This window comes from Lepidochelys kempii, chromosome 7 (assembly GCF_965140285.1).
Source record: "Lepidochelys kempii isolate rLepKem1 chromosome 7, rLepKem1.hap1, whole genome shotgun sequence".
Taxonomy (NCBI): Eukaryota; Metazoa; Chordata; order Testudines; family Cheloniidae; genus Lepidochelys; species Lepidochelys kempii.
The window spans coordinates 106,450,588-106,476,414 of record NC_136386.1 but is presented as its reverse complement, the minus strand read 5'-3'; the positions used below and the strand labels follow the sequence as shown (position 1 = coordinate 106,476,414).

General features: G+C 43.6%; 1 protein-coding gene across 1 annotated transcript in view; it reads left to right on the top strand.

Annotated features, from left to right (window-relative positions):
- The first annotated feature begins 2,035 nt into the window (after positions 1 to 2,035).
- The window catches only part of HTRA1 (HtrA serine peptidase 1), a 50,207-nt gene continuing 26,415 nt past the window's right edge, over positions 2,036 to 25,827 (top strand). Inside the window, exon 1 of the mRNA XM_073354158.2 lies at positions 2,036 to 2,823. Within this exon, the coding sequence (XP_073210259.1) occupies positions 2,361 to 2,823 (463 nt within the window). The 5' untranslated portion in view covers positions 2,036 to 2,360. The remainder of the gene's footprint in view (positions 2,824 to 25,827) is intronic.

Below are 25,827 nucleotides of genomic sequence, written 5' to 3'. Positions count from 1 at the left end.
CCCGGTGGTGCGGGAACCACAGAGCTCCTAGGCAGCAGGGGAACCCTGGAGCTTGTGGGTGGCACCTGGGGATGGCAGGGGAACTTCTGGGTGGTGGCAGCAGTGGCTGGGGAACCCCTGAGCTCATGGGGGGGGACCCCCAAGCTCCCCTGAGCTCCCAGCCACCATGAGTCCCCGGAGCTGCAGGTGGTGGGGGTTCCCTATGGCTCCCAGCTGACAGAGGAGCCGGGGCACTCTATAACCATTTAAAACAGATGTCTAAAGCATGATTGGGAAGCATTTTATCATAGTAATAGCCTACCAAAATGCATTATTCCCCATCACTTTTAAAACAACATATTTAATGCTCTAAGACAAAATGTTAAGATAATTTGTGTTTAATTTATATCTTGACAATTACTACTTAAGTACATGTGAATATTTTCTGCTGTTTCAAATCCTGAAATCAAATTATTTTGGAAACAGCAACTTTAAGGGATTGTCCTTGTTATCCTGGGTTTATATCTGGAAGAATTAATTCTATGTAGATTTTTGTCTTCTGCTAACCAACCATTTAGTCAGCTGTGGGCCTGATCCAACTCCTGTTTGAAGTTGGCTTGAGCCTTTTTACAGACTTAGTGGTCTTTGGTTAAAAACAATGAGGAGTCCGGTGGCACCTTAAAGACTAGATTTATTTGGGCATAAACTTTCGTGGGTAAAAAAGTCTCTTCAGATGCATGGAGAGAAAATGACAGATACAGGCATAAATATATATTGGCACATGAAGAAAAGGGAGTCACCTTACAAGTGGAGAACCAATGTTGAAGGCCAAATGAGTCAGGGTGGATGTTGTCCACTCCTAATAATTGATGAGGATGTGTCGATACCAAGAGAGGGAAAATTGCTTTTGTAGTGAGCCAGCCACTCCCAGTCCCTATTGAAGCCCAAATTGAAGGTGTTAAGGTTGCAAATGAATTGTAGCTCAGCAGTTTGAGGGATTGGAGCAAATGCCTGTATCTGTAATTTTCACTCCATGGATCTGAAGAAGTGGGTTTTTAACCCACGAAAGCTTATGCCCAAAAACTGTTAGTCTTTGAGGTGCCACCACATTCCTTGTTGTGTTTGTGGACACCAACCCCTCTGATGCTTGGTCTTAAGTTAAGTCACTATTATTTACATACATTACCACAGGTTCAGATTCTGGCAGCCAAAATATCCTTCATCCTTTTCAAACTGGTAAATGGTGTTCAGGGCAGCATAACTCTGTTTTATAAGAATGGGGATTTGTCCCAGAGTGCTTCTCCAGATTTCCTTTCACTGTACCCCTGCATTTCAAATTCGCAGCATATCAGTGATGGTGTCTCCAATGGTTTGTGCAGTGGTTTGGGATCCTTGGTTGTAATAAGATGCTAAATAAATGTGCAATTATTAACTATCTTCTCTGCTGTGTATGCTGGTAACTTCTATGTAAAAGAGGTACAGTGCTTTTACATTATCAACCCAAGGCCCTCCTGTCCTTTGTACAGGCTGTCCTTTGTACAGGCTGCCCTTCGCAGTAGTCCCTGGCTGGTAGTATGGGTCCCAAGTAAAAAATGTGAGATCATTCATATCTAATCTAAATTTTGTTAAGAAATGTTGTTGGCTATTGGTCACCTCCTTCAATCCTACGGTCTTGCTCTGCAACCTTTTGGCATCCTTTTGTTAACCTTCTGCTGGGGGCGGGGGATTTATTTTTACTCCTTTTTCTCTCTGCCACTTTGTCATGCTTGGCACTACACCGAAATATGTCTGGGTCATAAATGAACGCGGCCAGGCTCTGCCCTCCACCCTCCTTTTCCCGGCTTGCTATCTGCAACGTACTTTGCCCCCTCGTCGTGTTGTCCCACCCCTACCTTCTGCCCTATGTCTCACTCACCTCTACCCCGCCTGCCCCTTTTCTCCACCGTCACCCGCCAGCTTACGAAAACTGCTGTCCTCCCCCATCCCCTCCCAAGCGCTGCAAACCAATGGGCCGCTTTCGACGCAGGCGAGACGCTTTATAAGGCAGCCCCAGCCGGGGCCCCTCCCCTGCCCTGACCCTCTCTCGCCGCACACCCCCGTCCGGCGCGCGCTCCTGGCCGCTTCCCCACAGCCCAGCAGCGACGTCCTGCCTTGTGCTTGGGGCCGCTCCGGCTGGGGGGGTGAGCTCTGCCTAGTCTCCTCCGTGCACCGCTCGCCTGGGGGGGCGCCCTTTGCACGGCTCCCCAGCTCTCCCCGCTGCAGAGCGGGGCTCGGGTTTCAGCGGCTTGGCAGCCCGGCGCTGCTGGTCTTCGCTGGCCGCTGAGCATCTTGGGGGCTGCATCCGTCTCCGCTCCGGCCGGCTCTCGGTTCCCCGGGCCAGGATGCTGCTGTGGCTGAGCTGGACAGGCGGCTGCTGCCTGCTGCTGCTGCTGCTCCCCGGCGGCGGCGGGGCTGAGCGGGCCGCCGGCTGCCCCGAGCGCTGCGAGCGGGCGCGCTGCCCCGCCGTGCCCGCCGACTGCGCCGGCGGAGAGGCGCGGGACGCGTGCGGCTGCTGCCTGGTGTGCGCGGCCCAGGAGGGCGAGCCCTGCGGCGGGCCCGCCGGGGAGCCGCCCTGCGGAGAGGGGCTCCAATGCCGGCTCCCGCCCGGCGCGGGAGTGGCGGCGACGGCCACGGTGAGGAAGCGAGCCAAAGCCGGGCTCTGCGTCTGCACCAGCAGCGAGCCCGTGTGCGGCAGCGACGCCAGGACCTACGGCAACCTGTGCCAGCTGCGGGCGGCCAGCCGGCGCTCCGAGCGCCTGCAGCAGCCGCCGGTCATCGCCATCCAGCGGGGCGCCTGCGGCCAGGGTAAGAGCCGGCTGGCGCCTCCCCAGCCGCCGCGGGAGTGCGGGGCGGGCAGGGGGGAGCGAGGGTCTGGGGTTCCCTGGGGCGCTAAACCGCGCTAATCCAATGGGCAGCCGCACACGTAATGAGCCGTATTACCTGGGCTGATGTCCGCTCCGCTGCCGAGCTTTGTAGTGAGCCCCGGGCCTGAAATCGGCTCCGCTGACCGCAAAAGAACCTGGTTGCCCTGTGAGGATCGGGGGTTGTGTTGGGCACCTCTGTCCGGGCGGCCCCGAAAGCCTGCCCAGGGCTCGGCCAGCAACCCAGGTGCCTGCTCCTAATCTCGTCTCCGTTTTATAGTACCCCATTAACAACGGCTAGCTGTGTTACTTGTGATCTCGCCATTGATCTCAGTTATGACTGGGTAGGTGCCCAGTAAACTGACGCATGTAAAGGAGATAAGCGAGACTCCGAATGTTCAAGTCTCAAGACTTGGTCAAGGATTCCAGAGCAAGCCCCTTTGCTCGTGAATGGCCTTGTCGAGCTCGATTTTTAAAATCTCATCCCACAGGCACACAGTAAATTGCAAAGAAGAATAGAGTGTTATCCAGGGTGATTTTTTTTGTTTTGTTTTTTAGTCTGTGGGTTCTGGGAATCCGTAGTTCAAACCATTCAGTGGCCATTCAGCCTGATACAGTGTACTGGTCCTAATGGAGACTTCAAACCTAAATTTATAACAGGTTGCTGCTCAACACCTTTAAAATGATCATGCAGACTGTTTTCATTTATGCATTTCTGTAGGTTTTGGAGCAAAACGAACATTCGCAAATAAACTATAATTCTCAGCCCTCTTAGAATTTAAAACAGTTTTAAATACATTTTGGGGTGAGGGAAAGTGGAGATCCTCTGCTCTTGCTTGAGTGGCTTCCCCTTCCAGTTGTAGTTTACATACCTGGGTGAGTGGGAGTGAAAAAGTTTTAGCCACGTGGCCTCCCACTAAATTAGTATAGAGGAGTTGGGAAATCTCTGAGACACACTAGCAAAATCTCAGTCTTATCAATTGTCATTATCATCATCATGCAGGGAACTGTCAATATTGAGTAATAAGGCTCCCTAAGTGCTTTATAAATTGGTATATAATTTCTACAGGAAGATTGTACCACTGAAATGCAGCCACCTTGGTGGTTAAAATAAGTTAATTTTATTATATATGCACAGAGGAAAGGGTTGTCCTTGCCTGATATTTGGCTTTCAAGTCTGGTCAGAAACTAGGGCAAGAATGCAATATTTTTAGTATGCAAAGTAACAAGGAAAATTGTTTTTATGTTCCACTTAAAATAAAACAAATACCCCCCCCCCCCTTAAAACTAGATACAATTTAATTCAGATAAAAATTATTGTATTGCCTGATGTAGGTTCTGAGAAATACTCGTGAGGGGGTTATAACTGGCTACTCTTTCTTGAAGAGATGTCATGGAAAATGAAATAAAAATACTAAGTTGGCAGCTTCTGTTGTAAAACCAGGTATTACTAAAGGATGCAGTATGTCCATGACTACAGAGCAAGCAGTGAGCTGCTGCCACCCACCTCATCAGATGTTTTATCTTGTTCTGTTTAGTAATAATACTTAGGTGGGAGTGGGAAAGATATAAACTAAAAGCACAATAGGTCAACTTTCTAAATTCTCTTCAAAAGGAACACAGGATCATCACAATACAAGTAACCGTGCACATAATAATGAAGAGGCATAATGTTTTCTCTTGGTATTGTTTATAAGCATTTATGGTTATGCTAATTGAATCTCACAATTAGGGAAGTGAATATTTATTTGTAGTTTAATGAGATTATTTTTCCCCATAACAAAATATGATGGGTTTTAATAGTTTTGTTAGGTATAGTTAATGTATTCCAAGGTAGAGTTCTGTAAATTTGAGCGGTTCATTGATCATGTATATTGAAATGAAGTCTCCTCACATATTATATCAGGATAAAAAAGGTAATAGCATTCTGTTCTCATATAAATGAGGCCCTACCAAATTCAAAGTCCGTTTGGTCAATTTCACGGTCATAGGATTTAAAAAAAAAAAATCATGATTTCAGCTATTTAAATCTGAAATGTCACTGTGTTGTAATTGTAGGGGTCCTCACCCAAAAAGGAGTTGTCGGGTGGCGGGGGTTGCAAGATTATTGTAGCGGGGGGTTGCGGTACTGCTGTCCCATACTTCTGTGCTGCTGCTGGCCACGGCGCTGCCTTCAGAGCTGGGCAGATGGAGAGTGAAGGCTGCTGGCTGAGACTCCAGATCTGAAGGCAGCAGCGCAGAAGTAAGGGTGGCATGATATGGTATTGCCACCCTTACTTCTGCACTGCTGCCTTCAGAGCTGGGCAGCCAGAGAGCGGTGACTGCTGACGGAGGGCCCAGCTCTGAAGATAGCAGTGCAGAAGTAAGGGTGGCATGGTATGGCATTGCCACCCTTACTTCTGCACTGCTGCTGCCAGGGTGCTGCCTTCAGAGCTGGGCGCTCGGCTAACAGCCGCCATTCTCCAGCTGCCCAGTTCTGAAGGCAGCGCAAAAGTAAGGGTGGCAATACCATGACCCCCCTAAAATAACCTTCTGACTCCTCCCTTTTGGGTCAGGACCCCCAATTTGAGAAACGCTGATCTTCCCTGTGAAATCTGTAGAGTGTAGGATAAAAGCACACAAAAGACCAGATTTCACCTGGGAAACCAGATTTCATGGTCTGTGACGCGTTTTTCATGGCTGTGAATTTGGTAGGGTCCTACATGTAGATAACGGTAAGAAACACATAATGAAGTTACATGACTCTGTTATACTCTTGTACGTGGAATTGCCATACTGAATCAGACCTATAGTCCGTGTAATCCAGTTTCAAGTCTCTTAACAGTGGCCAATACCAGATGCTTCAAAGGAATATGCAGTATCTCCTCCAAACCCATCCTTAGGCAGGAGTGGGATAATTTGTCCCCCATTCCTCTGGAAGGTTTCATCTTAATCACTTACAGTTAGAGATTGTTAAACCCTGGATCATAATGATTTATATCCATTCCAAACTACCCAGCGCTTTTGGAAGTTGTTTACAAAAAATAGGATAGAATATATGGCTCAGTTTTCAGTTTCTAAAATATTAGTCATGTTTAGTGTTTCAAATGTTGTTCCCCTTGAGGTCAATCATTCTGATGAAAAGCATGCAGAAACTTTTCATCATCTTTCTTCACAGAAACATCTGCAACTGTTTGAATGTTTTACTCTTTCATGTTCAGTAAAATAATATCTGTGTGGCTCAGTGCATGTATATTCCAGCTCTGAGTGAAAAACTTTTGTGGAATAGGTTTTGAGTTTCAGAAGTGATTGATATAAGTGTAGTGGTTATACAAATCTTACTTTAATGGAGCATCATATTTGGTACACAAACAGAAAAGTGAGATCTGAGTTTTGTACCTCTCGGTACAAATTTTTTAAAATTTAAAAGCTATACTGTATTCTATTAGAACAATCTCAACCAGTTAACTTCAGCAAACACTCAAAGCTTTCATTTCCTCAGTAAAGTATAAGCCTTTGATTTTAGATCTCAATTCACGAAAACAATATTGTCTCTTGGTCTTTTTGCAGAATGGTCACAGAATTTGGGCTGTGTTTGAGCGGTAGGGAAATACCACTCTGCTCTTGGTTATGCAGATAAAGCATAAGTCTGAACTGACTCATTCAGTTCATAGTCTTACGTTTTCAGTAGAAAACCTAAAAGTTAGTTTTTAGGGTAAATTTTCAATAAAAAAACATCAAACATCCAGAAATAGAGCATGTCTGGACAATCATTCTGTTCCTGTAGCATCTCTGATTAGTGCTTTGTTTGATGTCTGTATCAATGAGAACAAAAGGGAGGTGCTGGAAAAGCAGACCAGTTGTGTGACATCTCATCCCTGGTACAGAGCAAATGTTGTTGTAAGCAAAAATGTTTCAAACATAAAAAATTCCAAAACAAGGACACAGAGGCTAGTCTGTAGGCAGGCGAGAAGGGAGGGAGGCTTCTAGCAATTTCTGATAAAGCAAGCATTGCCTACTGCATGACTTGTAAAACTTTAGCTGTGGCTTTTTTTTTTTTCCAATCCTATTTCTAACAAGAAGGTTTTTTTATTCATATCCAATGAAGTTGGGTTTCCTGACTATAAAATTGAGGAGAGGAGGGAGAAATCCTATAACAGTCTTTTATTTGTAGAATAAATGTACTGAGTATATCATGAATTGCATAAGGAAACAGGGCAGTGGATGTGTAACAGTTTCCTTCAAATTCAGAAAATACAAAGCATTTTATATAATATTGGGTCATTTTAACAACTGATATAAAACAATCCATAGTGCAAACAGTCAAGTACTATGTTCAAAATCCCTTTTTTCTTGAAGTTGTCTGAAGATATGCAGCTGTTGACCATACAGAACAACTTCTCCTCCAGTTATTTCCCAGGAAAGCATATAGGAAATTCTACTCTGAGATAGCGCGTGAATTACTACCTCTGCCTTGTTCTTCACAAAAGGTCTTCAGATCAGAAAACCTGCTTGCCTTTCGGTCTCAGTACATGGACCAGCATTAGGAAAAAATGAAATGTACTTAACTTTGTACCGCCTATCTTTTGGTTCCCTGGGTGTTGTAAATATTCTTTACTTGTCCCAGGAGTCTTATCACAATGCTGCATAACTTGCATCTGTACTAGCCTTTTTCTTGGTTCTGATATTCTGTTTCATACACAGAGGTCCAGGCATGATGTCCTTTTCTTAATATGGCACACAGAGGACCGCAAGGATCCAAACATTATGATAATACATCTTATTCTTTAGCTATCAGTTATTCAGTATTTAAACCTTAGGCATCACACATTTTACTCATTGTTTAATCTATCCCAGTCTATGCTGAACATTTGCATTGGCTGTCTGCCTGATTGCTGCTGTGGGATATCTTTCTCCTCTAGAAATCAAACATTCAAATACATTTTATTTAACTCTAGGGCTATGTGTGTGAGTGTTGTGTTCTCTACAGAGAATGCAAAAGGGGGAATTTGAGTCATAGGTGAAAAGTTGTAGAAGGCAGAGTAAGTCTGGAACGTTTTCTTGTGCTTCCTTATCCCCTCTCTTCCCTGGCCTTCAGTTACAAATATTGTGAACTCTAGGGAAGAGGCAGTTCACTTCAGGGTCTCTGGCAGGTACTAAGACCCTGCCTAAGGATGCAGGCTGGAACTTGTCCTGGAAGCCAGATGAGCTTGGGAGAGTGAAAGTTGAGAACTTCTTGAAGACAGAAGGAACTAAGAGCCAGGACCCGCAGGGAGAAGTCCTAGGACCAGCAAAGTGGAGGTGAGAGAGCCCAAGCTGAATTGTTGTTGTTGAAATTACCCCCTCCTTGGGTTTCATACAATGATAAGTTTGAATGAGATGAGATGGACCAATTGAGGAAACTTATGTACAGGGTGCCACATTCCACATACACACAGGCTAATTGAACTTTTTTCATATACAAGCACCCCCTCATCTCCCCCTCCCCCCTAAAAAATGCATCCACAAACTTTTAATTTGTGAATTGCATGCCATTTTCATGCCAGTATATTGCAAATTACTTTAACAAAACAGAAGAAATTCTCCATCTTTGGAAAAGCATGAGAAATGTCAGCCTAGAGGGTTCAGGAAGATATTTTAATCTTTGTCCTATGTAGAGAGTCATTATGAAGACAGACCTTTTTCCTTCGGCAGTGTTCAGAGGTTTCAATCAGGCTTTGGACCCCATTGTGTTAGGTAGCGTACAAGAGCATACAAAGATATTGGTAATGTCCCTCAGCCCTGGTAAAGGGGAGCTTATCTATAAATGCAAATGTCATTATACTATAAAAATAATGAGGAAAGTGAAACAAAGTATCAGTACTTGGTATCTAGATACTGCAGCGATGGGGGCATTAGAAATAGCTAAGGCAGATCACCCTGAGTTACTAGGAAATAAACTTTCTGTTGCTTCTTCCTCCACAAGGATGTGTTTCAGTGGCTCTAACTTCCTCCTGGTCCTGTAGGTCAAAGGGAGAAAAATCCTTTGCAAATAACTTCCTAAATATCATTTTTCTTTTTGCTGTCTCTCTCCCATTATACACTTACAGGCATTCGAGGACAGCATCCCACACAATTTTGTATCCTTGCTTGATTGTTCTTATGGGGTTACAGCATAAAGTTTGGACAAATTTGGATTTTTTTTTTTAACATTTGCATCTAGTAGGGAAGGATAGAAACTTTCTTGTGAATGTTGTAAATATTAACCCTTTCCTAACAGCTCTTGTTCTGGAACGTTAGGACTCTTGCCTTCTATTCTATATAGGTTCTTATACTGCCCTCATCACTGTAGTATGTGGGTACCTTTCAATAGTGCATTAAGCAGTGTGACTATGGGCATGTCTACACTTACCTCCAGAGAGAGCGATCGATCTAGCAGGGGTCAATTTATCGCATCTAGGGAAGACGCGATAAATCGGCCCGCTGAGCGCTCTCCTGTTGACTCCAGTGCTCCACCAGGAGCATGAAGCATAGCGGAGTTGATGGGGGAACGTCAGCAGTCGACCTACCGCAGTGAAGACATTACGGTGAGTAGATCTAAGTACGTCAAGTTGCGTAACTTAGATCGATTTCTTCCCTCCTTGTCCCCCCCCCTCCCCCCCCCCCCCACACACACGGTGTAGACCAGGCCTAACAGTGTCACATGTGGTTCCTCCATTCTCTCATTCTGTCCCCAGGGGGAGATTGTGTGTGCAGTGCAAGGTTATGTTTTGGTAGTTTTATTTTGTGGCTTTTTGAATGTATATTCTGCCCTATGTGTGTATGAGAAAAGGCAGATTGAAGAGGCGTGCCTTGCACTGAGAGCAGAAGGTAGTGAGGTTTGGGATGTTCCTTAGTTCTTCTGGGGACTCTGTCTCAGACCAGCCCCTGAGAAGGCTCTGTGTCCTACACAGCCCAGCTTTATGGGTTTACTGAGTTTTATAACCTCCAGTCAGCACATCTTCCTTTCATAGTTTCAGAGATGGAAGAAGTTTATTCATCACTAAAGCTGACTGACTTGATATTTTGAAATGCACTAGAGCCATACATCTTGTCCAAATAACACACTATAATTATCTGACAGAATGATTTAAATGGAAGGTCAATAACCAACCATTTGTCATGAATTCTGAGTACTTTGAAACAACAGAGAAATGAGAACTATGCAGCAAACGATGGGAAAGAACAGTAAATGGAACGACTTAGATTCTTTAGCTTATAGGGCTGAAGTGGCTGAATGGTTTTGGCAGTGGAAAGCAGTGGAATAGTGGGGGCAGAAGAGAAGCTCAGCTGAGAAATCTGGGAAGGTCAAGAACTTAGCCAGATATATATCAAGGGGAAAGCTGATACGGTTTGTTGTGAACTGAGCTTTCAGCTGTTTTCCTGAAGATAATAATAGACATGTCATGTTTCGCATTCTGGAGAGATTTTTAAGAGAACTCCATAGGTTACTTACTACACACTAAATCCACAAAAATGATCTGTGTTAGACTGGGGGGTTGAATACAATGGGGGCACAAAGTAAGCTCTAGAGCAAATGGAATAATTGACATAGCTTTCTTCTCCGCCCTCTCCTCCCCATTGTGGCTACATCTTACCTTATCTAGGTGGCCTGAATTTGATTTTTTCCCTCTCTCTCTTTTTGTCTGGGTCTTTCTTACTCAGTGGGGAGTTGTTTTTTGTAGTGGAAATACAACAACAAAATATTTCCTGAAGAACAGAAGGCATTCCCAAACTGTGGGTATTGAAACTTCTCTGAGCCAAATATTCAGATTAAGAGGAGAGGGAGCTGTGTGAAGTGGATTGTCTGAAGTAGCTCACCTTTCCCCCCCTTCCATTCTAATCCTTCCTTGGTGGGAGTCGGCAGCAGTTTTGGAGTTACTCTAGGCTTTTCTTCAGGTCCTTATCAGCAAATAAAGCTTTGGAGGGTTGGACTTAATCCTCTTCTCCTCCTGGATTTGAAATTTAAGAGTAACTTACAGGAATATATTAAAAACCAAGAGTAAGTGGCAAGAACTTTAAAAAGTGGAATTTGAATGTGGTGGGGCATGTTATAGTCTTACAGTTCATGGAAAGTGTTGTGCTGTCCAAGAAACTGGAGATCTTGGAAAATATTTTTTGCAAATAAGAGCTTGTGTGTGCTTGGAGGGTAATGTTGGAAATAGAATCTGTGAATGGCATGCAAAATCTCTCTGAAATTTTGTTGAAATAAAGTTTGGGCCACTCTTTCCTCCCACCTCTCCCCAAACTGATTGGGCCTCTGGGATCCCTGGCCTGCCTGGGTGGTAGTACAAGTTTCAGGGTATATATAATTGGGTCCAGTCAGAAAGTGAATGCATGGTACTATTGTAGTGATTTGGCTTCAGAATGTGGCAAAGGAAAGGAGGGTTCTTTATGGGGTTGCAGGTGCATGTGTTTACTGACTTTGCTCATGTGTCTTAATTTAGGAGAAGGAGTTTAACTTCTTTAAAAAATCTGACTTCCCTGTACTGGAGGAGCACTACAGTGTATTGCCTTGATTTACACAAGTTTAACATATAATCTGCAGATGATTAAAAAAAATCTACATTGTAATAAATAGCACAGTTCATTACTGCTGTAGTTTTTGGAATCCATGAAGTGAGAAGATTTTTGTGCCCGATAGCTATAATCTCATAGTGAAGATGAATTAGGCAGTCAAACATGCTACGCTTTGCATTTCTGGATTATTCTAGCATACCTTGGCTGGTGGTAAAAGGTAGAAGGCTGAAGGCCAGCTGACACTCTTAAACTGCTTGGGTTGTGTAACACCTTATGAATGCTCTGCCAAGGAAGTGTTCTATTTCTGGGGAAAGTCATTTATAAATGAAAATTAGTTGAATAAATACCTATAAATAAAAATATGCAGTGTTGTTGTAGCAACAGAGCTCTGGAGAAGAAGAGCAATGTGAACGCTCGAAAGCTTATCTCTCTCACCAGCGAAGTTGGCCCAATAAAACCTATTACTTCACCCACCTTGTCTCTAGAAATAAAATGAAATAGGAAAGTCAGACTTCTGAATGTACACCTCAATCCTCTAAGAGTGGAATCCAACCTTTTTATGCCCAGGATCACTTTTTGAATCTAAGGGCAACCCCGGATCTACCCTGCCCCTTCCCGAAGGCCCCATCCCTTACCCAAAGCCCCGACCCGCTCACTTCATCCCCCCTCTCTCTCACTCGCTCTCCCCCACCCTCACTCACTTTCACTGGGCAGGGGCTTGGGATTCGGGACGGGGTGCAGGCTCTGGGCTGGGGCTGAGGGGTTCGCAGTGTGGGAGTTTGGGTGCAGGAGCGGGCTCCAGGCTGGGGCAGAGTGTTGGAGTGAAGGAGGGGGTACAGGGTGCTGGCTCTGGGAGGGGGGTCAGGGCTGGGGCTTATGGTGCAGGAGGGGGTGTGGGGTAATGGCTCTGGGAGGGGACTCAGGGATGGGGTTTGGGGTGCAGCCTCCCGTCGGGCAGCTCCCAGTCAACGGTGGGCGCAGTGAGGCTAAGGGAGGCTCCCTCCCTACCCTGGCCCCACACCGCTCCTGGAAGGGGCCAACACGCCCCTGTGGGAGGGCAAGGGACATGTGGCTCTGCGTGCTGCCCCTCTCTGCAAGCACTTCCCCCACAGCTTTCCCAGCCAATGGGAGCTGCGGGGGCGGTGCTTGCTGGCAGAAGCAGCGCACTGAGGGAGACTCCTGCCCCGCGTTCTCGGGGCTGCGCTGGCCACTTCCAGGAGTGGTGTGGGGCCAGGTTAGGCAGGGAGTCTGCCTTAGCGGCAGCCACACTGTGCCACCACAAATCGCAATCGACTAGGAGATCCTCTAGGATCGATCAGTTGATCGCAATCGACTGTTTGGTGACCACTGTTCTAAAACACGCCTACCTATGCTTAACCTTCCCACAAATAGTCCCACAAATGGGTATAGTAGTCCCATTAAGTAAAGTATGTATACCCATTTGTGGGAAGGTTAAGCACATGTTTAGTATACTTTTTTTGTTTTGTTAATTTTTCCTCATGAATAGATTTTTTTTTTTTTAAACAGGCTGCTTATAATGTACTTAGAATATCAGAGTTGGAAGGGACCTCAGGAGATCATCTAGTCCAACCCCCTGCTCAAAGCAGGCACAATCCCCAATTTTTTTTTCTTTTTGCCCCAGATCCCTAAACGGCCCCCTCAAGTATAGAACTCACAACCGTGGGTTTAGCAGGCCAATGCTCAAACCACTGAGCTATCCCCTCTCCTCTAAATTGGTCTTCCTTTATGCTGTATTTTCATCTTTTCAGAGTTCAGGTGTGATCCCTGAAAATATATTCTTTTCATCACCAGAGTTTGAAATCCAGTTCTACCGACTTGCATAACTTCTCCACAATGAGCTATTTGTAAGATGTTACCAGAAACACGGATGATGCCAAATTTAGGAAGGGTTTACATAGTAGTTGGAATTAGTAAATACACTTTAATTTTTAAGGCATCCATGCATCATGCCTTACTTGGATATTTGTGTTTTTAAAGAAATGAGTAAATAATTTTCCAGAGTAGAACGTAATTTTTTGAAAGTTCTGCAAAATAGGTTTAGGTGTATATGCTTTTCTGTACACCTCACTTCTTTCAATTTGATGCCTATCTCTGACCTTTTTATTGCAATAAATGCACCTATCACTTCCTGTTTTCCTGGGGTTTAGTAATTAGAGGTAGGCAAAGAGACTATTTCAGTTTGAAAATAACATGGGGAAAGAATGAATGTGGGCCCTGCAGGAAGTAAAGTAGCATAGACCTATGGATGAGAAGTGCTGTATAAGAATAGGTATTATTAATAAAAATATGTTGTGACTGTTACACAGTAGCTTTAAAATCTCCAGATAAGACTACGGTCCTGTCTTCCTTCTGTGATATCAAGCTTTTTAGCATAGTAATTTGTATGTGTCTTTAACTTCTGCCATTAGGGGAAGCTATGCAAAAGCTGGGTTTGTATTTTTTCCCTGCTTTCTTGCCCTTGATAGCCAAATATTCCTAGAAAATGAAAAAAAAAAAAATCAGTATCCCCAAAATAGGGACATCTGTTAAATATTAAAAGCAAAAGTCTCATGCCTTCAGAATGTGACTTTATCTTTTTTTTAAATACTTAAACAAAATGTTCTGGATACACTTTTGTTGTTTACATTTGGAATAGGTAAACTTGCAATGTGATTGTTACCTAATACCATTTAAATGGGCATTTTATTCATTTTCTCTCTGAGGCATATGGAACTGGGGAGGAGAACAAGATGATGACCTGAATTGGAAACTTTAAAAGCTGTAAACTGAGCTGGGTGGAAAAAGGAGAAGGCGGAATGATTGCTGACTCATCCATCGTGTTTTCAGAATTCTGCAGAAAAGAAAATAACACGTCTGCTTTGAATACTGTTGTCTGAAGTGCTCATTGCTTCTGCCTACAGGATCTATTACAGATCCTTTTCCACATCTATCAGAAGGACATGTCTTAATATTTCTATTTCAGGCAGGTTTTCCTCAGTGATGTTTTCCAGTTCAATATGCCTCATTCTTGTCCTGAATATCTTTCTTCTACCTGTTTAGCTTTTTCCTAGCTCTGGTCCAGATGTTGAGCATAACTTTCTGGGGGTACATAAAACGCTAGAGAGTGGGACAACTGTTGGAAGTTTAAGCTCCATTTCTGTTGTTTTTTCCACTATGGAAGTCCAGCTCTCCCCATCACCACTTACATTTACAATGAGGGTCTTTCACTCCTGATTTATTTTAGCTGTTTGTCACTGTGCTCTGCAGTTTCTTTCCATTTAATCATCCCAACGTGTCTCCCTCATTGATTTGAAAATCAATTGGTTTGATGTGGATGTTTCCACTGATGTAACTTTTAGATTGTTTTGATGGCACACTAATGCTGCACAGTTTAAAGAAGAATTTCTGGAGGCTTTGAGCATTTATGTAGCAGCTTCATTTGAGGTTCTCCAAGCATTAGTTAAGCATGAATATACTTCATTTTAAAGGTAAACTTGTAATATAGAGAGGATAAATGGCACTTCCATGATTGCACAGTGAGTCAGTAGCATAGCTGAGAAGTCCTGAATCCCAGCCATAACCACGAGACACACTTCCTTCAGCAAAAAATGTTCCGGTTGATGTTTATCTAGCAATCCTGATAGTACTTTGTAGCAAGAGTCATAATCATAAGGATGTTCCCCTGATTCATAAACCACTAGTGGTGTCTTTCATATTAGTGGTGAGAAGATCTGCTTGAAATACATCATTAAAATCCTAGCCAAATAAGGAATACACTATAATACTCAATAAGAAAGTCATAGGCACTTTATCCAAGAGAGGTCATTTACCACTTCTATTCAGTGATAAGGAGATACAATATTTGCACGGGCTGGGTGTCAGTAGTCGGTATGTGTCCACAGAAGTCTATTTCATCCTCACTAAGAACCTAGAGTAATTTATGGATCTGAAATAACAAGTTCTTCGAAGGTTTCTGTGGTGGATAATTAAATTTTCTAAAGATGTTTGCACGTTTTGACTCCAATTTTATAAATATGCAAGTGCATTGCCTATGTTACATTGTTTACATAACATGATTATTAGTAAATGTCCAGTACCTGTGCTTGTTCCTTAATAATTTGTCTCCAAAGCACTGCTCCTTTTTAGACCCCTTTGAAGTGAGTAAACTTTACTGTCCATGTTATAGTTTGGGGGAGAGGAGGAACAGAAGTACAGAGTGGCAGAGTGAGCTATCCAGCACCCCACAGCAAGTCTGTGGTATAATTCATGTTAGAACTTCCTGGCTGCCAACCCTCAACTCATCCCTTCAGTCCATTCTGCTTCCAGTCAGAAGTTGTGGGAGCTATTTAGTTCTATAGCCTTTGGTATAGATTCCTATGTTTGTTTAACCATGAAACAATGAAACAGACTACAGTTAGACACCAGTGCTTTTTATCCACAAGGGAAGCAAGAGTTTTGAGGCTGACATTCATAGGAGCATGATCAGGCCATGTGACACATTACTTGTAAGAAGATCCTGACAGCTGGCCAAGAAAGAATTGATCCTCATGTAAATATTATGAGGATGAGAATACAGTGCATACTGTTGACACCAAACAAGAAGCTTTACTTTAAATCCTCACGAAAGCTTATGCTCAAATAAATTTGTTAGTCTCTAAGGTGCCACAAGTACTCCTTTTCTTTTTGCGAAGACAGACTAACAGGGCTGCTACTCTGAAACCTCTTAATCCTGTAGAGTTTCTAGCTTCAGGAAACGTTTGATGAAGTGAATACTAGATTTTGGTCAATTTATTATTCACTTGACTAGGACATTTGAAATGTCTCCATGGTACTCTCTGTCATGCAAGTATATTCTTTGTTAGGGATATTAAGTGATGGGTATAGCTATTTCCTAAGCAATTGTCAGTGAAATCTCTTTAGTTTGTCCTCTCTAGTTTGTTAGCATAATAATGCTGGCAGTATTGACAGACCATGTCAAAACCCGCTCCTTTGATCTTCGTTTATTTTGTTGGATCCCACTCTTGATCTTTTTTTATGCTGTTAGATAAGTGGGTTGTTTTTACAACATGTAAATTGCTGCTCCTTGTTTTATTAATACCATCCTTTTCCTTTATAGTGAATTACACTATATTTATCCTTCAATAGTGCATGGAATATTACAGTTTACAGTTTGATGTAATTTTAAAGATAAAATGGAAGAGATGGGGAGAAAAATTTCAAATATCATTTTTCTTTACTTTCCAATGGGGCAGTAAGTACCTTTCCCTGTGAGCTAAATAAATACGCTGCACTTCAAAGAAAAAAAGAAAAGAAAAGAAAAACAACTACAGTTATAGAGCTTTAAAATACAGCTGTTCTGGATGACTAGACATTTTACACTGCAACTCATTGTTCAGTGGAATTTTCCCCACAGAGTTGGAAATCACCTACAGGATGGATAACATTTTAAGGTTCTGTGGCCCCGAATCAGCAATCCATCCTTATTCAAACAAAGCACATAATCGTGCGCTCAGGTCCTATTGGTCCTCAGGTCCTCACGAAAGCTCATGCTCAAATAAATTGGTTAGTCTCTAAGGTGCCACAAGTACTCCTTTTCTTTTTGCAAAGACAGACTAACACGGCTGCTACTCTGAAATCAGGTCCTATTGACTTCTTTTATGCTGGGAGAATTGTGACTTCAGTTGGGTTTAAGCATGTGTCTAAAGTTAAGCATGTGTTTAACTACTTTGCTGAATTGGAGACTATAACCATAGTAAAAAGAAAAGGAGTACTTGTGGCACCTTAGAGACTAACCAATTTATTTGAGCATGAGCTGAGCTGTAGCTCACGAAAGCTCATGCTCAAATAAATTGGTTAGTCTCTAAGGTGCCACAAGTACTCCTTTTCTTTTTGCGAATACAGACTAACACACAGCTGTTACTCTGAAACCTATAACCATAGTGTGTATGTAATGTTAAACAAGTAGCAGGTAAATGAAGTAATAGTCGATTGGCAGCAAGTCGATTTGCTTGTGCAAAATTGATACCGTTTGTAGTTTATCAGTAGACACCGGAGCAGGATACTGTGGGTATAAATTTATATAGAGGGCCAGTTGGGGTGTGGCCTGGCCTCCATCCCCCCCTGCTTCTTGCCCCATGACACCCCTCCCCCCCCCCGGAACTCCTGCCCCATCCAAACCCCCCTGTTCCCTGACAGGCCCCAGAACCCCCACCCCTGACTGCCCCCACCACCCCATCCAACCCCTCCTCTCCTTCCTGATGGCCCCCCGGGACCCCTGCCCCATCCAACCACCCCTTCTCCCTATCCCCTGACTGCCCCCGAACCTCCGCCCCTGACTGCCCCCGAACCTCCGCCCCATCCAAACCCCTCCTCTCATTCCTGACTGCCCCCCCAGAACGACTGCTCCCTATCAACCCTCCTGTTCCCCACCCTCTGACCATCCCACCTCCCCACCCCCGACCACCCCTCCAAACTCCCCTGCCCTCGATCCAACCCCACCGCTCCCTGCCCCCTTACCCCGCTGCCTTGGGCACCGGTGGCTGGAGCCAGCCACACACCGTGCAGCACAGAGCACCGGGTCAGGCCGGGCTCTGCAGCTGTGTTGCCCCAGGAGCTCACAGCCCCACCACCTAGAGCGGCGAGGTGAGGCTGCGGGGGAGGGGGAACAGCAGGGGAGAGGCGGGGGGGAGGGCCTAGCCTCCTGGGCCAGGAGCTCAGGGGCTGGGCAGTAGGGGCCCGCAGGCCGGATGTGGCCCACAGCCCGTAGTTTGCTGACCTCTGCTTTATATGGTGCAAGGACCTTCTGGAAAGAGTTTTGATAACTGTAGCATTAACAAGGAAAAAGAGATTAATCCTTGGATATGATTCTTACTCTCTGAAGGGCTACCAGGCACCAGCCTGGTTTTAGCATACCACGGGATCTGCTGCAGAGCACACAGATCTGTTGTTAACAATGGTTCTGATGAATGAAGGAAAAAAACTCTTGAAACCAAATCTTTTCATTGAGGATGCTACTGCTTCACAAAGAGTCCTAAACAAAATAAAGAAAAACAAAAAACCCAAACCCCATTATTTCATTGAAAGCACCAGGGTGTTGGTGGTAGAGGAAATGTTTTTCAAGTACAAAACTACAATTAGACCAGCCAGATGCCCCGTTTTTCTAGGGACAGTCCTGGTTTTGGGGACTTTTTCTTATATAGGCACCTATTACCCCCACCCCCGTCCTGTTTTTTCACAGTTGCTATCTGGTCACCCTACTGAGACATCATATTTCAAAGAGGATGCTTCGAACAATTAGCTTGTATATGCATGTACACTATCTTTTATTTTTGTTTTAATAAGAGTACTGATAATCGAGCTGTCCAGAGAATAATTCTGTTTTGCAGCAGTTTTTGAGGTTTCAAAGTTTGTTTAGGTTCCATAATGAAAGAGAACCCATTGAAGATTTTCACACAAATAGAATTGTGTCTAAATGTCCGTTTTCTGAAACGTAAGCTTTTTGGTTTGGAAAGGTTTTTTGGGTACAGGGGTCTCTGGTTTACCCTCCTGTTTGAAACAGCATTACTTCAAAGCACGCTGCAGAACTTTTAGTACATGATGTACTGTCCACATGGCCAGTTAGTGTGCTGTAGAGTCACACCCCATTTTGCCACACACTAACTGACCTGATTCAGAGTGTTCTGGATGAAAACTATGTCCTGAATCAGGCAGAGCAGGGCCTTGAACTCTGGATTTCCTACATCCCAGCCCAGTGCCCTAACCACCAGACAATAGAGCATGATCATCTTTCTTTGTCTTTCCCTTTCTTGAAGTGTCCAGAGACTTGGATGAAATTAAATTGTTCACCCAAATGTTCCCATTCCCTTTATTGCTAGTGTTGTTTGACTGCTCTGTTTCTTTTCTGAAGTCTTTGATTAGAATCCATACTGGTCACTTGCTGTTCCAGCACTCTGTTACTCTGCTGGGAAATGCAAAAATCAGAGATGGGATAAACCTTTAGTCTAAATCCTTCAAGTTTTTGAAGTTAGGGTATGAATGTTTGTTGTTCATATTGCAGTAGTCCATAGAGACCTTTTCCTGGTAAGGTTTGTGGAGTTACTGTATAAACACACTGTAAATGACAGTCACAGCTCCAAACTGCTTACACTTTATGTAATGTGGGTGAAATAAGCAAAGTAAAAGGTGGAGAGGGAAGATGGGGTGGTAATAGGATGTTTCACCATATATTAGCTGTGTGGTGTGCAACTCGTAGATACAGGAGGCTGATCAATAATAGTGGTCTCAGACATCAATTTGCCACCTGCCCACAGGGTATTGAATGGAACCCAACCCCTACAGTTCTGGTACCAGGTTGGATTCAGAACTGGATGGGGAGGGGAGGGAGTCTGGATAGTGAGGGAGTCCTCCTGAGTGTCAGTCCAAGATGATGAGAAGCTCACGTCATAAGATTTCCAACACGCGAGATGGAAATCTCATAAGAGTAAATGACCTCCAAAGTTGCCTTCCAGTTTGGGTCAAAATCTTTAAAAAACAAAAAACAAAACCAGTTTGCAAGATATTGGCTCTACTAAACACTATAGCCTTGAACCCTGATTCAGTCTCAAACTAAATCTAACATAAATCTAGATCCAGATATGCTCTTTGGCTCATCTCTTATCAAGGTAGGTTGTCATTGGAGAGTTACTCAGGACAATGATTTCAAATACTTGACTTTCCCAAATGTAGTATACAGCAATGGTTCTCAACCAGGGGTATGCGTACCCCTGGGGGTATGCGTACCCCTGGGGATATGCGGAGATCTTCCATAGGGTACATCAATTCATCTAGATATTTGCCTAGTTTTACCACATGCTACATAAAAAACACTAGTGAAGTCAGTACAAACTAAAATTTCATACAGACAATGACTTGTTCAGACTGCTCTGTGTGCTGAAATGTAAGTACAATATTTATATTCCAGTTGATTTATTTTATAATTATATGGTAAAAATGAGAAAGTAAGCAATTTTTCAGTAATAGTGTGCTGTGACACTTTTTTGATTTTTTATGTGAGATTTTTCTAAGCAAATGAGATGAAACTTAGGGGTACGCAAGACAAATCAAACTCCTGAAAGGGGTGCAGTAGTCTGGAACGATTGAGAGCTACAGGTATACTTCATGTAAAGTATGTGTGAGTGCATTGCCCTCTAATGGTTAGTCCACTGAAAATGGCCGCCATGCTGACAGCTAATAGAGGTTTTCTTTATGTCCAGTTGCAGAGAGCCATGATGTTTTCCAATTATTCTTTGAAAATTAGTTGCCTCAGGAAATTTTTCATGTTGTAACCTATTAGTGTTTTAGTCAGTCATCATCTACCAATTAATCATCACTAACTTGATGATCATCCTTGTAACTTCATTAATTAATCACCACTAGGCATTGTATAATAGTTCAATACAAGAATTACAAAACCCAATAAACAGTGTGCTATAAATAGAGATGGGTCCAATCTGCAAAGAACCAAACTTCCCCAAGTTCAAAAGTATTCAAAGTCAGAGTTTTTTGTTCAGGCTCCTCTCTCAGTATAAGGCTTTTTCTACACGGCCAATTGAACTTTTGTCGTTCACAGGTGCTTAAGCCGCCCCTCCCCCAAAAGAAGAAGCCGTGTACGTTGTCTACTGACAATGGTATTTTGTCAGCAAAAGTGCCAACAAAAGGCGTTTACGCTGCCCGACTTTTAGCGACATAACCGTGTCGCTAAAAGCAGTGTAGTGTAGACAAAGCCCTAAGACACCATCAAGAAAATACCAAGTGGAAAGGGAAAAACAATAAGGGTGTGACAAAGAAATAAGAAAACAAGCACAAAGGTTTTAAATATGGAGCCAATAGTGTCCATACCAAATGTAGGTTAGAAATCTAGATTTTAATTAAAACTTTACAAGTGGGGAGAGATCCACAGAAATGGAAATAAAGTGGGCTCTAATTACAAGCCTTATCTAATAGTGGGCTCCCTAAACAGCAGGGTGAAGGTGTCTGCTTATGCATATCAGCATGAAACGCAAGGAGGAGTTAAAATTTGTAGGAACCTACACCTCTAAGGGCTTCTGTATGATGCTTTCTATATTAGTAGGTGGAAAGTGGTGGGAGTAATTAGATAACATCTCTGAGTTTGGAGGAAGATACATTATCTTTAGTCAAAATAGTAACCCAGTCTATTTGTATTTTTTGTTTTGGTAGTCATGGCATAGTAAAATACGATGTTTTAAAATGCTGCAGTTAGAGAGTAACTTTCATTATTTGAAATCAGGAAATACTTTGTTTGCAAAAGGAACTTGTAAAACCCTGTAAATCACTCTTTGCACTCACTTTTCTCTCGAATTCCTTGCTGTCACCAAAGCTGGTTGGAAAATTTGGACAACAATGAAACAAATGAAATTGCTCAAAGTTGAGAATTTTTCACCCCTGTTTTCCAGTCAGCTCTAGCTGTTCCAGCAATTACATTGTGATTCAATTATGAGCAACTATTGTTCATATACAGTTGTGTGAGTAGAGATTACATGATAATTTAGACTGCTATGTGGATGTCTTCTAGTGATTTGTTTTCCTCTTGGTTTAGCCTGTTTATTTTTGGTATAAAAGATACAATGACAAACGTACTTAATGGTCACTGCCACTGTTATAGGAAATAGTAAATATATACCTACATACATAACAAATAGCTGTGCAAGTAGCATTTTAAGGAAAAGCAAACTTTGGGGTAGGTTTCAGAGTAACAGCTGTGTTAGTCTGTATTCGCAAAAAGAAAAGGAGTACTTGTGGCACCTTAGAGACTAACCAATTTATTTGAGCATAAGCTTTCGTGAGCTACAGCTCACTTCATCGGACGCATACTGTGGAAAGTATAGAAGATCTTTTTATACACACAAAGCATGAAAAAATGGGTGTTTACCACTACAAAAGGTTTTCTCTCCCCCCACCCCACTCTCCTGCTGGTAATAGCTTATCTAAAGTGATCACTCTCCTTACAATGTGTATGATAATCAAGGTGGGCCATTTCCAGCACAAATCCAGGGTTTAACAAGAACGTCGGGGGGGGGGGGAGGGGATTTGTGCTGGAAAAGGCCCACCTTGATTATCATACACATTGTAAGGAGAGTGATCACTTTAGATAAGCTATTACCAGCAGGAGAGTGGGGTCGGGGGAGAGAAAACCTTTTGTAGTGGTAAACACCCATTTTTTCATGCTTTGTATGTATAAAAAGATCTTCTATACTTTCCACAGTATGTGTTCGATGAAGTGAGCTGTAGCTCACGAAAGCTTATGCTCAAATAAATTGGTTAGTCTCTAAGGTGCCACACGTACTCCTTTTCTTTTTGGGGTAGGTGTCACCCTGCCTCTGTGGGTCACAACTGAGAACTCCAAATTCAGGACAAACCCCTAAGAAATATGGTAGACACACTGCAAAATTGGTGGTTATTCTTCCATAAGAGATACCAAACCTGCAAGAAAAGTAAACTTCTGTTTTACCACACTGGCTAACAAGAAGTCAGAAAAGCAATCTCCTTAGGCATTCCAGTCCTGGATTCAACACCAAGACACTAGACTTAAAGATGAGTGGTTATTTAAAACCAATTTCATCAAACAAAAGGGTTCTTCTGATCCCAAAGGACCAGCCACATACCCAAGTCAATATACAACTCAGATCTTACCCAGTAATCACACTGTTGCCAGTTCTCTAGTATCTAATATCTAAATGTTTATTTCTAAAAAAAAAAAAAAAGAAAGAAAGGTAAGAATTAAAATTGGTTAAAGGAATCAAATACATACAATAATCTACTCCTGGGGGAATTCTGTGCCACTGCATGTGTGCAGAATTCATGTCCCCCGCAGATTTCTTTGCTTCCCCGCAAAAAAATGACTTTCTCACAGGGAAGCAAAGAGAAGCTGCAAGACCAATCACGCACCACTCCCTAGCTGTGCAGGTACATCGTTTCAGGAAGCCTGCAGAAAGGTAAATCACCACGGTGCTGGGGACATCTGAGCCAGGATCAGCTGCTATTCCCAGCTGGGTTGGAAGCAGGAGAGGATGGGACTCTCTCTTCCCCTGCAAGGAGTGGCTGGGGCTATGTCAGACCCACCCCCAGAAACTTCCCCCAGCTGCAGGAAGCTCAGCATCTTCCCCTGCTTCCTGCCCCCATCACTCCTCAGCTGCAGAGGGGAGGGGTCACTGTATGGGGAGCTGCTCCCCCATCTTTCCGACCCCGTGCATCCAGACCTCCCATACCCAGATACCTCTGCCAAGCCTCACCCAGTACATCCAGAACCCCCCCCTAGCCCTCCATACCTGAACCCCACTCCACTGAACCTCAACCCCTGCATCTGGAGCCTCCTGCACCCAGACCCCCTGCCTCCGGACCCACACCCCAGACCACCCCCCACTGAGCTCCCTGCGCTCAACCTCCCACCCTGATGAGTCCCCCCACACCACCCTGAGCCTCCACATCTAGACACCCACGCCACTGACCCCCCAACTAGTTGCACCCAGACCCCTACTCCACTAAGCTCCATTCCCATAGCACTCAGACCCCTCCGCTGAGCCCCAACCACCATCACCTGGAAGCCCCTGCAGAGACCCATTGCCCCTGCACCTGGGACCCTCCCGAAGAGCCTGTGTGCATCCAGATTCCTCCACAGCTAGATCTCCCACTGAGCTGCCTGTACCCAGATTGTCCTACACAGAACCCTCTCACCCCACACCTGGATCCCCCCCACCCTGAGTCCCTTCACACTTGGAGCCTGCCTTCCCCACACCGAGTGTGCCTGGCGCAGAGGGTTGTTTCTGGGGCAGTCTCGGGCCTTGTGCTGGGTCAGGATCGGGTGGAGCCTCACCGTTCAGTCCACGTCCCAGGGGTGGGGGGGGGCTGTAAGGTGATCTCCCGCCTTCATGCAGCCAGTGTTCTGTGCTCCCCACTGCCATGCTGGAGCCTCTGCATTTATTTATTGACAAAACTTGCAGAATATTGTGCACAGAATGCCCTCCGGTGTAAATAATTGCAAAGTTCTTGGATCAGGCTTGTAGCAGTGATAGAATAAACTGCTGGCTGGTTAAGTCTCTGGTTGCTTCCAAATCATTGGAAGGTCCTCAGTCCCTTGGTTAGAATGCTCCCATCAGTATAAGCTCATAGTCCAGAGGTTTGAGCAGGAAAGAGGCCAAATGGAGATGTTTCCAGCTTTTTATGGCTTCTGCCAATTGAAGGGAAACCCATTGTTCTTACCGTGGAAAAATTACAGGAAACAAGATGGTGTTTGGAGTCACATGTCCGTGCATGCTTAGTCATAGTAGAGGTCATCACAGGAAAGTCTATTAAGTGTAGATAGCAAAAAGAAAAGGAGTACTTGTGGCACCTTAGAGACTAACCAATTTATTTGAGCATGAGCTTTCGTGAGCTACAGCTCACTTGTATCTCCCCTGATCCATTGTGAGTTAAGTGTTCTTTGATGAACCTTTTCAATTGAATAGTCCATTCAAGATGTGCAGGCTAAATACCTTGTGGTCATTACCACAGGAGCAAACATATTTGAAATACAGGTATAGACCCAGTGCTTATAACTTCAAATACAAAAATGATACATGCATACAAATAGCATAATCATATCCAGCAAATCATAACCTTTCCATGGATCCCTTATTTGACATAGTTTGTACAAGTCCCATTGTTAAGAATTGATCAGCGTTCATCAATGAAATCTTTCACTGGATAGCACTCTGATTTTTGTTTACGTATTTAAAAAAAACAGCAGGTGTCCTCCATTCCATTTTTAAACCATTGTTGCAAAACCATATTATACAACACAAGACTCTCTAATACGTAAGAAGGGAAAAGGAGGGTCTGAGTTATTTAGGTCACCATGCCATGACTCAGTCTTTGTTACCTAATGTTTTCAGACAAAATATGAATAATTTTGGCCTTTCAGTTGTGTATGCAGTTTGACTGGAGACTGCACAATAGCCTAAATTTTAGACCGTGACAGTCTTAGGTCTAAAGTTCCTTGCAATTGTAGATTCAAATGTAAAGTGAAGACAACTCATTTAATATCCTTACCATGTATGCATTTGTTATAATGAAAAAAAATTTGAAAACAATTCAGTAATGCTATGTACTGTCTGTCTGTGAAGTTCCCATCACTAACAGTGCGAGTTCTAGCTATGTCTCAGTAACCAGATATATAGCCCGAAGTGCCTACAACATTGTTATTAATATCCAGTCATTTTATAAGTGATGTACAGAAAGTAAACCGATTTAAGTGGCAGTGTCCATGGCTTTTTTTAGCCAAACAAAATAGTTATCCAAGCTGACAATCTGTCAAGCTTCTGTTTAGTTTGAATGAATACTTCCACAGTATAATTTTTATTCACCCAGTTTCCAAAATAGCTCGGTAATACAGCTGGTC